This window comes from Ochotona curzoniae, unplaced genomic scaffold (assembly GCF_017591425.1).
Source record: "Ochotona curzoniae isolate NIBS_2020 unplaced genomic scaffold, NIBS_Ocur_1.0 scaffold_461, whole genome shotgun sequence".
NCBI classification, from domain to species: domain Eukaryota; kingdom Metazoa; phylum Chordata; class Mammalia; order Lagomorpha; family Ochotonidae; genus Ochotona; species Ochotona curzoniae.
In genome coordinates this window covers 11822521-11833906 of record NW_024467120.1, presented here as the reverse complement: position 1 = coordinate 11833906, position 11386 = coordinate 11822521, and the positions used below count along the sequence as shown (strand labels likewise).

General features: G+C 41.6%; 2 protein-coding genes across 3 annotated transcripts; one reads left to right on the top strand and one right to left on the bottom strand.

Moving 5' to 3' along the window:
* Positions 1-1954: 1954 nt before the first annotated feature.
* LOC121147683 (histone H2B type 1-C/E/F/G/I) lies at positions 1955-10565 on the top strand. 2 transcript variants are annotated; one of them, XM_040967574.1, is made up of 2 exons: positions 1955-1965; positions 7157-7814. In XM_040967574.1, the coding sequence occupies exon 2, from the start codon at positions 7165-7167 to the stop codon at positions 7543-7545; it is 381 nt and encodes a 126-aa protein (XP_040823508.1). In that variant the 5' UTR covers positions 1955-1965; positions 7157-7164; the 3' UTR covers positions 7546-7814. The 2 variants fall into 2 exon arrangements, with proteins under 2 accessions (XP_040823508.1, XP_040823506.1); XM_040967572.1 differs by lacking the exon at positions 1955-1965 and adding an exon at positions 10459-10565 and having other exon boundaries at positions 7142-7554.
* Positions 6443-6889, bottom strand: LOC121147675 (histone H2A type 1-C). Its single transcript, XM_040967565.1, has one exon. The coding sequence runs from the start codon at positions 6835-6837 to the stop codon at positions 6445-6447; it is 393 nt and encodes a 130-aa protein (XP_040823499.1). The 5' UTR covers positions 6838-6889; the 3' UTR covers positions 6443-6444.
* Positions 10566-11386: the final 821 nt, after the last annotated feature.

Sequence of the window (11386 nt, the reverse complement as noted above, 5' to 3'; positions counted from 1 at the left end):
ATTTATTTTTACTGTAAAGTCAGATATATAGAGAGGAGGAAAGACAGAAAGAAAGATCTTCCCTCCGATGATTCACTCCATAGTTGACCGCAATGGCCCAAACTGGGCCAATCTGAAGCCAGGAGCACTTCCAGGTCTCCCATGCAGGGATGCAGGGTCCCAAGACTTTGGCCCATCCTAGACTGCCTTCCCAGGCCACAAGCAGGGAGCTGGATGGGAAGTGGGGCTGCTGAGATTAGAACCAGCGCCCATATGGGATCCCAGTGCAATGAAGACAAGGACTTTAGCTGCTAGGCCACAGTGTGGGGCTGCAATATTGCTTTTAAGCTTATCTGTATTAAAACTTTTCTGACATAGGTGAGAAACTGTCTCCCTTTGTTACTATAATATGGATAATTTGGACCTAGCACAGTATTCTAGTGGCTAAAGTTCTCAACTTCTACTTGCTGGGAACCCATATGGGCACTGGTTCATGTCCCACTTCCCATCCAGTTCCTTGCTTGTGGCCTAGGAAAGCAATAGAGGATGGCCCAAAGCTTTGGGACTCTGCACCTATGTGGGAGACCTGGAAGAAGCTCCTGGCTCCTGGCTTCGGATCAGCTCAGCTGCAGCCATTGCATCCATTTGTGGAGTGAGTCAGTGGAAAGAGATCTTTCTCTTTATCTTTCTCTCTGTAAATCTAATTTTCCAATAAAAATAAATATATCTTTAAAATATGCATAATTTAACTACAGAAAGATGGAAACCTCCTGTGCAGCATCATGAAAATGGCTCCAAGAAGGAGAAATCCCAAATTTTTTCTCAATGCATGTTTATTTGGATTTACTAAAAACCTAAACACATATCCTACTTATTTGTAAAATGTTATGTTGTTTATTCTTTCTCTAAGAGTTTGGAGTTTTCTTTGTGAGTGAGAATTAACCCGACATATTGTGTGTTCCAGATCTTTTATCGTAGAATGCCTTTTGCTAGTACCCAATTTGTAAATGTTATTTCTCATCTTTTTCATTATGTGGCCTGTGTACCTTTACACTGGCATCGTAGTTTCTTCTTGCCTAATAAGGACACCCTTCCATCACAGGAGTCTCCTTGAGCCAGTGTCAAGAATACAGAATGAAAAAGAATATATACTGACGGTGCTGGAGACGTGATTAAAAGATAGCTTGCCTTTGTGGAGATGAAGGGAAAGTAGCAGGTCTTATTCCTTCAACACTGATTTGAGTAGTGGGATTTATGGTATAGTGCCATTTACAGACATGGAGGCTTAAAAATGCTTGCATCTTCAAAGCATTTGGACCGAGAGGCCTGTTAAAGCCCCAAGTAATGATGTGTGGTAAATGTCTGGTTCGTTACATTTACACTTCAAGATGAAGTCAGGGCTGAGAATACAAATATGGAGTTTCATTGCATATAGGTGGTCTTCAAAATCATAATTTAAATAAAACTATCAAAGATGACAGAGTGTAGAATAGAGACCAGCACCAAGTTCCACAATTTATAAACTTGGAACACAGAAGACTCTGGGCATTTTGAAGTGGGTAGTTCATGTAAGGATAATGGATTTTGGTAGAAAGTCAAATCCTTCTATATTCAGCTCTGGTTGCTAAATAAGGAAAGAAAGAGAGAAAGAGAGAAAAAGAGAAGGAGATAGAGAGAAAGAAAGAGAGAAAGAACGAAAGAAAGAAAGAAAAAAGAAAGAAAGAAAAAAGAAAGAAAGAAAGAGAAAGAGAGAAAGAAAGAAAAAAGAAAGAAAGAGAGAGAAAGAAAGAAAGAAAGAAAGAAAGAAAGAAAGAAAGAAAGAAAGAAAGAAAGAAAGAAAGAAAAAGAAGAGAGAAAATGTAATGTCCCCATTAGCCTAGTGTTCAAGATAACCCAGAGCCCAGGAGAGCATCTCATTAGGAATCTGCCCAGTTGGTGTCTTGGTTTCAGACTTCCAGCTTTCATAATAGAAACAACATTTCTGTTGTTGAGCTATCCAGTCTAAACTCAAGCATAATAATAGATTTTGGTATAAAGAGGCTAAAGGTGCTGCTACCACAAATATCTCAATATGTAGAAGTAGCACTGAGTCAGAGTGACGAATAAGGGATGAATTATGAGGCTCTAGCTTCAATGACCAATCACCCTGAAGGAACTATGGATAAACATTGACACTAAGGCAATTCCAATGAGGGCTCAAACAGAAACAAGACAAGTTTGAGAGAAAATCTATTTTCTTGGAGATCACATGAATAATAATGAGTTTACCAGTTGGTTAAAATGAACAAAAGCCCGTTCAGCTGAGGATGGAAAGGAGGGGCAGGTTTGTAGACTGTGGGAAAGGTGGTTTTGTTATTAAGTGGCAAAAAACCTGGATGAACAATGCGCTAGTGTTTGGTGAAAGTCAGAACCCACAGACAAGAAAACTGGATATTCACCAGAGATTTCCAAGCAGAGTATTTAATATGTGGTTTAGATCTTCCTTTTCATTTATAGGAATGTGTCAAAGAAAAAACAAATTGAAGAATGAATTATGAAGCAAGGATGAAGCTGAATTTGGAAAATTTAGAAAATATTCAACCTATCCACATTGTAAAACTTCAGAAAGCTTTCACAAAGCAAAAGTTAAAAAATATTCTAATATTTAATCAATCATCTCAGCAGAAACCAGGAAGTTTGCATCACATCAGAATTTGAACTTTACTAGATGAGATGAAATGAAGGATGTCTGGCAGACTTTGTGAATTCTCTAAGGCATCGTAAAACTATCTGGCTGTCAATGTGTTGTAGCTAAAGAAAAAGGAAGAAGGATTCTAAGGGCTCATCAGAGATCCTAAGGGTTGCCATTCTCACCCCAGGATCAGAGTCCCTGGCGGGGTGAGGTAGTGTTGCAGCAGTGAGCAGACAATGTTGTCTCTACTTCAGTTTCAACAGATACCCTGCAAAGTTGTTGGAATAAATCTTTCATTAGCAATCTGATGGATAGTATCCCACCAAAGTGAAGGGGTGGGGCACAGACAAAGCAAAAAGATGTTACTTGGGAAGCCAAGGAGGTGAACCTGCCATATCGCTGCCCTGGAATTACAAGGCAACATACTGAAGAGGATTATTCTCAAACCTTTGGACCTACTGGCATTTGCTTTACAAGGTTTCAGAGTTGCATAACATACATCCCCTTCCTTTTTTCCTGTCTCCCCTTTGGAATGGGAATGTCTATTCTATGCATGTATATTATCATTCAATTTTAGAAACACATGACATGTTTGATATCACAGTTCACAGCTGGAGGGAAATTTTGCCTCACTATAAACTGAGCCTCACTCATACTCGATTTAAGTCATATTGAGATGATGTTTTGTTTCTTAGAACTAAGGCTACTGAATTAAGACTTTCGGTTTTTGGAAGGAATTAATACGGTTTGCATGGGAGAAGGATCTAAATTTTAGTGGGCCTGGGTAATAACCATAGGATGAATTATCTGTAAAAATTCATATGTTGAAGTCTAAGGCCCTAAGAGACTCAATTTCAAAACAGAGCCTTGAGGAGATAAATGAAGTTAAGTAAGATCATATGAGAGGGGCCTTTTGAATTCTGGTTGTTCTACTTTCAGTCCAACTCACAACTAGTGTGTATGAAAAGGCAGCGGAAGAAGACCCAAATCCTCAGGTCGCTGCATCCTCCCCAGAGGTAAAGCTCCTCACTCCTGGCTTCAGTGGCCCAGCCCTGGCCACTGCAGGCATTAGGGGAGTGAACCAGAGGAAGAAAGATCTTTCTTTCTGTGTGCCTCTCTCTCTTTCTTTATAACTCTTTCAATATTTTTAAAAGTCCCTCTATAATCCTTCATGAGATGAGAAATAGATACCAGAGCTGTCTCTCCAGAGAAACATCAAAGAAAAGCCATGTGAACACGCAAGGTGTGGCAGACATCCTCAAGCCAGAAGAAAGCTTCGCCGGAAGCCAACCATGAACCATGAAAAAGATAAACCTGTGTTTATTTATAAATAATCTCTGCTGGCATTTTATTGAGACAGCTTCAGTAGACTTCGACAGATAGTGAAGGATGTCATGAAAGTCTAAGTTCCAATAAGAAGCCAATTTCACTAACTCTATACTAATAGAGTATACTTATGCTGGCAAATATGAAGCTTAGCACTCTTATTTCTTTCAGAAACAATTTCAACTAAAGTCATGTAAGTGAGGTCTACATACTAAGAGATGCTGGTTTTCCTCTCTAACCAAAGTTTAATGTAAGCAGCTGAAATGCAGTGAGTTTCTGGTACTCAGTAGAACTATGCGAATTCACGTTCTCACGGTTCACTTCATTTTGAAGCCTACATGCTATATGCTAATTTTTAAAGCTACAACAGCTGTGCTTTTCTCTAGTTTTATTGATTTACCTGCTTATTGGTTGCTTTCTAGGTGTTAGTTTAGCCAATGACTGCCTTTCAGTAGATTTCCTAATGATGCTAATCTTTTCTAAGGTATTAGAACATAATAGAGAAGAGAGAGTCTTGTGGCTTCATTAAATTTCAGAAATCTTCCAAATATACGTGTCTTACACTTAACCGGACTATATAAACATAATTATGATAGGATCAACAATTAGTAACCCCGAGAAGACAACTTACAACTATTCATAAAAAACTTAAATCTTTCCATAAAATATTTGCTATGTTTTAGATAGTGTTGTAAAATGTATCATTTGTGTAAGAAAGGGTTCCAAATGCTATAGAATAGAAACTGAGTGCACATGATGTGGAACAATGCCAGGGATACTACTACATACATTAATTTTATAAAGGAATATTAAAATCGGTGATATTACACTGATCTGGTGTGTTCAGGATATCCTATCTTGTCAAATAACGATTGTACTCAAGTCTCATGTCTTAGTAGCTCTTCCAGACAGAATTTGGTCTCTGGTGACTAGGTAATCAAAAGCCTAGATACAGCATTTTCCCAGAACTGCCCTAGTATTCTTAAGGCAAGGTAGATGGAGACTGCATACACAGTGGAAACCAAATGAAGCTCCAAGTTTGTTGTTCACTAGAGCTTTCCCTACAGAGACTCAGTTTGGAAATAGAACCTTGAGGAGAAAATTGAAGTTAAGTGAGATCATAAGATAGGCTACTGGAGAGCCCAGAAGCATCATAGGCCTGTGTCACACATCCACACAGTTTGAGATGGGTTCAAAGGAAACCCGGCAGGTTCGTGGTAAGGATCGCAGCCCTCACATAAAACAACTAAGGATCCAAAGTCTTCAACTACATGAAGTGCTGGGTGGAAGGGATCTGATCCTCAGAACCGGGAGGTGACAGGCTGGCATTCCCTCATGTGTGAGGATTCCAAACCTGGTCATTCATAAAAACTGTTATATCTTTAAAAACTTCCAGAAATTCTAATGTGCGATCATGAAGGTGGTCACTTGGTTTCCCACATGTGGCTTTCACCAGACTGTACATCCAATCCTTTCCTTTTGAGAGAGACTGCTAAAGGAGGATGTGAGAGAGAGAAGGGAGTGTGGGAGACTGCTTATACACAACTTGGACTAGGTATCACTTTCAAAGTATGTGCATCCATAGGATCAGTTAAAATCAACAGGTTCACAGCACGCTGCAAAATGCTTCCTTGGAGTTTCCAGTGACAGACCACTCTACAGCTGTGCACCTGGCCTAGGATCCCCACAACGTGTTAGCAGATTCGTAGTAGGAACAATTTGGGGGGATGTTGGGCTCCACTCGACCTGCTTTTCTGATGTCACTGAAATTCTAGGTATTTGAGCCTCTTAATTAACTCCTATTGGTTGAATGACAAACTCCTGGTTACAGAAAACGCTTTTACTGGTTGGGATACACCCAAAGAAGTAAAAACAGTTCCAGGATTAGAAATTGGGTCAAAAACTGCGTTTTGGTCTGCGCTGTTACACTATGTGCACTAAGTACTTGGAGCTTTTCAGAAACCCTGCTAGTTTCAGATCATTCTAAAGTTAAGCAGGGCTTTGAGCTGATGAAAAGTTAAGTCAGCTGTCAATCAGCTATGCCAAACAGCCTAGAGGGTGTGGCCAAGGGACAAGTCACAGTTGGGGTGGCGCTAGTAAATTGCTAACCTGGGTTGTCATCACTCCGGGTAATTTAGAAGCGCATCTGAAAATTGTAGGACGAGGCGCTTTATGGAGTTAGTAATCGTGCCCAATCAAAACCGAAACTAAATTCCCCTGGATAAACTATCATTTAACTTGCGTTATTGTATGGCTTGCCCCTTCCAAAATAAGCCATATTCCATAACCTGTAACATTCAGCCTTATTAAGACTAAAGCAGATTACTATCCTGGTTTAGTTCTTGTTTCACCTCAGTGCTTTCCCCCTTACTTGTGACTAGTGTCAGCTCTTTCCCGAGAAAGGTGAGGGGGCTCTGAAAAGAGCCTTTGGGTTTGATAGTGTCTTCCGTTAGCTGTAGTCTCTGAAATTACTTTCCCTTGGCCTTGTGGTGGCTCTCGGTCTTCTTGGGCAGCAGCACGGCCTGGATGTTGGGCAGCACGCCGCCCTGCGCGATGGTCACGCGGCCCAGCAGCTTGTTGAGCTCCTCGTCGTTGCGGATGGCCAGCTGCAGGTGGCGCGGGATGATGCGCGTCTTCTTGTTGTCGCGCGCCGCGTTGCCCGCCAGCTCCAGGATCTCAGCCGTCAGGTACTCGAGCACGGCCGCCAGGTACACGGGAGCGCCCGCGCCGACGCGCTCGGCGTAGTTGCCCTTGCGCAGCAGCCGGTGCACGCGGCCCACGGGGAACTGCAGACCCGCACGAGAAGAGCGAGACTTCGCTTTTGCGCGAGCCTTGCCGCCTTGCTTCCCGCGACCAGACATAGTTAAGCCACAAGACACAGCAAGAGTGACCAAGCTCAAGTCAAAGTAAGGGCTGAAAGGCGGAACAACATGGCTGCTTTTATAGCCATTTCCTGGGTAGCCAATCGCGCCTTCTGATTGGCTAATACTAAGAGTGGCCAAGCAGCCAATAGCAGAGCTACATTTACATTCCTCATTTGCATAGTTCTGCCCACGGGTGACATAGTCGGTACTTTTCTTCCAATTAACGGAGACTCACATTGCATCCTTCATTAGCATAAATGCTCTATAAGTACCCGATTTCAGCTTCTTGTTTCCATTGTGCTTCTAGTGCACACAGGTTTCAGAATGCCTGAGCCAGCCAAGTCCGCTCCTGCCCCGAAGAAGGGCTCCAAGAAGGCGGTGACCAAGGCGCAGAAGAAGGACGGCAAGAAGCGCAAGCGCAGCCGCAAGGAGAGCTACTCGGTGTACGTGTACAAGGTGCTGAAGCAGGTGCACCCGGACACGGGCATCTCGTCCAAGGCCATGGGCATCATGAACTCGTTCGTCAACGACATCTTCGAGCGCATCGCGGGCGAGGCGTCGCGCCTGGCGCACTACAACAAGCGCTCGACCATCACGTCCCGGGAGATCCAGACGGCCGTGCGCCTGCTGCTGCCCGGCGAGCTGGCCAAGCACGCCGTGTCCGAGGGCACCAAGGCCGTCACCAAGTACACCAGCTCCAAGTAGATTCTGCACGTAAGCGTCTTTATACCTAACCCCAAAGGCTCTTTTCAGAGCCACCCACATTTTCAGAAACGGAGCTTTGTAAACACTGTCGACCCTAACCTGGTAGGAGCATCTTGGGTTGTAAAATAGTAGACGACGGTGTGTTCGTGGGCGGCCTGTTTAAGCAAGTTAGAATTTACTTGCAGTGAAAGGCTAACATTCTCAGCATAAGGTTAAAACTGCTTTGCAGTCCGTTAAGTGTTTGGGCAAACTATGTGATCCAAGGAAAGGTGCACAAAGACATGGTGAATAAACCATCAAAACACACTTGGGCTCAGAAGGGTTGATTAAAACCATCCTTGATGCTTCACTTTTCCCTGATCTTAAGGTGGTAGAAACGAAACGCTTCTGTAACTTGAGGTTGCATTGTTGGTATTCTTGGGTAGTAAAATAAGGCTTCCGTTAAGTAAAGCAGTAACCGTTTTAGACGAAATACTGCCTGGTTTTAGGTTGTAAAACACTGCAAGGAACCTGTGGTCATACCTGCTATTTTCATTATGAAGCTAGGGCTTTTCTGGCCTCCATTTGAACATAGCTATGCAATCACTTTCTACACCTTCCGGATGAGTCACTTGAGAGTTTGAGGAAATGGCGCAGCACTGAACTTATTAAAGTGACAGCGCGGTTCTGCTGAATCACTGACGTTCGTTCAGCCAGTAAGGTTTCTCCATCTGCCTAGTGACTGATGTCCACTATGCACTGACCATTCACACAAAAAAGTGCCACCTAATCAGTTTAACCCAAAGCTGCCAACCAGTTTTAGTTGATTCAGGCTGTCTGCAAGCTTTTTGCCTTGCCTTTTCCCCATAATCTTTTTCTTGTCTATATTGGATGAGAAATGCTTGTATCGTTCGTTCTCTTTTCAACATAGATAAATAGTATGCTGATCACTACCTTGGGAATTTCAACAAGATATCATTTACCTGAATCCAACAGTAAGGACTAAAATAAACGTGTAATCGGAAAATGCACTTTGTCCGGCTTGGGCGCTCTTGGTCTTATCTGTTCACATCCCCTTAGTTTTTGCATACTAAAATTTTATTCTTAATCAACTTTATTCCTGGTTCTGGTTCTCAGTCTGAACATGCGTGTCTAGTTTAGGTATGTATTGTTGGCAGTGGTATATGTTAGAATTCGAATTTGGGGTTTATTATAGTCAAGTTGACAAGTGATTTATTGGTAGCAAATATGGGGTTTAGTTTATTGATTACTCTGTGTGTGTGTTTACTCTGTATTTGAAAATTCTGATATTCTCTACAGAGTCACAGGTTTTTTGTTTTTCTGTTTTTTCCTTAACTTTGCCTTAATTGAGATTTGGATTTCTATATGAATTCCCATTCTACATTCTAACAAAACATTTTCCCCCTTATGTTTCCACCTTTTGAGTGCAAATAGTGGACAGTATTTGTAAAAATATTTTTGTGTGAAAGAAAATACAAATATAAAATAGCTGCCTTTAGTAGCTTTTTCCTTTTAAATATATGACTTGACAAGATAGGACGCGAAGGGAACTGAGGAAGCCTTGTATCTTAATTGGCTGTGCTGGAGTCTCTAAAGTATTATGATGTAACCAACACAAAGGACTGGCCCTTCACAAGTTTATAGAGAGAAGAAATATAAATTGCACTATTGAATTAAAAAAAGACTGCTCCTACTATTCATATATAACACAGGCTTATTACTGTCTAAGCTTTGATGAATAACTTAAGAGATGAGAGAGCTTTGTTTCAATAATGGTGCACCAAAAACACCCCTCTTCCTAACTCCCTGCTTGTTCCTGTAATTGATCGACATAGGGAAAACATACTTGTGGCTTTGCCATTAATTAGTTCCTCTAACTTTCTCAGTGATTAAGAATATTTTTTCTTGTGGTAATAATTTTAAGGGGTTGGAAAGGTGGCATACTGTAAGGGCACAGGCTTGTGTCCTGACTGCTCCACTTTGCACCCAACTCCCTGCCGATGGCCAGGAAGACAGCAGAGGATGGGCCAAAGTAAGGGGGCCCTGCACTCATATGAGAGACCCTGAAGAAGCTCCTGGCTTCTGTCTTTGCATTGGCTCAGCTCTGACTGACCAGTTGCAGCCATTTGGGGAGAGAACCAGCAAATGGAAAATCTCTTTCCTTTTCTGTCTCCTTCTCTCTGTATATCTGTCATCCAATTAAAATTAAAACAAATATTTTTAACAAATAGTCTTGAGTAAATTGCTTCTGTATGAGAGTAATAAATTGTAACATAAACAAATTTTAATTGGCTATTTCTGATTTTTAAAATACATATGTATAAATAGAAGCAAAACTGATACTTTTTTTTTTAAGATTTATTTATTTGAAAGTCTGTGTTGCAGAGAGAGGGAAAGACAAGAAGTCTATTTGCTGGTTCCCTCACTGGATGACTGCACTGCCAGGTCTGGGCCAGTCGCAAGATAAATTAGAAGTTGTGAGCCAGACTTATGCTTGCCACACTGGCAACCCACATCAGAGCACCTGTCAGGTCCCTTCTGCTCTACTTTGAATCCAGCTTCCTGTTACTGTCCCCAGGATGGCAGCAGATAGTCTGGCCCAAGCGCTTGGGCCCCTGCCATCTACATTGGAGATCTGGATGGAGTTGCAGGCTCCTGACTTCAGCCTGCTACAGGTCTGGCTCATGTTACCATTTGGGAGTGAGCCAGTGGATGGAAGATCTGTTTGTCTCTGCCTCTCTGTTACTCTGCCTTTCAAATAGATAAATAAATAAATAATTGAATAGATGGGTAAATAAGTCTTCAAAAACAAATAAATAAAACACAGTAAAAATTGCTTAGTAGTTCTTAAATTTATTATGACAACATTTCCTTTGGAATCCTAAAATAATAATACTGTCTATTTACCTGTAGCATAGCAGGTAAAGCTCCGTCTGCGAGGCTGGCATTCCAGTTCCAAGAGTCTTGGCTGTTTCCCTTTCCATCCTGCTTCCAATAATGCACCTAGGAAGATAGAAGAGAATGGGCTCCTGCATACACATGGAAGACCCCAGAAAAAGCTCCTGGCTTCAGATCATCTCAGTTCCGGCCATTGCGACCATTTGGGAAATCAGATGAACCATTTGGAATCAGCGGATGGAAGACCTCTCTATCTCTTTCTCTCTCTGCAACATATACTTTTCAAATAAAAATAATAAATAGCTTAAGAAAAAACATATTGTCTATGACCAAATATTCTTCTAAATTCTGACCATTTGAAATTACATTAGGGCATTGCATGGTAAGCCTCTGCCTGCAACATCTTTACCCCATGTGGGTGCCATTAGTGTGCTGGCAGTTCTACTTCCCCTCCAGCTCCCTGGTATAGCTTGAGAAAGCAGTGGAGGATGGCTCAAGTCATTGGGCCCCAGTACGTATGTGAGAAACACTGAAAAAGCTCCTGGCTTCAGGTTTGGGATTGGCTCAGCTCTGGCCTCTGCAGCCATTTAGGGAATAAACTAGTGGATAGTAAATATCTCTCTCTCTTTCTCTCTCTCTGTCTCTATCTCTTTCTCACTGCAATTCTTCCTTTCAAATGAATATAAGACAAAAAATTTAAATAAATTGCATTAAAACACCCATGTGACAGTTCTATTCTTTTGATGTTTCACCTTGTATGCTTATACTGTCAGCTATTATCACTAATTAATGTTTGCCACACTGTCATAGATGGAGAGTACATTTCTCAAAAGCATATCATCAGATGTAATTCTTTGCACCTTACAAAAAATAATATGTTGAAAGACTTCTACGTTTATCAGCTGTTTAATAAATTTGGATTATAGCCATCCTTTTCACCAAA

What these genes read in the sequence shown, in the direction of transcription:
- LOC121147675 (XM_040967565.1), bottom strand. Translation starts at nt 6,837, where the DNA reads ATGTCTGGTCGCGGGAAGCAAGGCGGCAAGGCTCGCGCAAAAGCGAAG.
- LOC121147683 (XM_040967572.1), top strand. Translation starts at nt 7,165, where the DNA reads ATGCCTGAGCCAGCCAAGTCCGCTCCTGCCCCGAAGAAGGGCTCCAAG.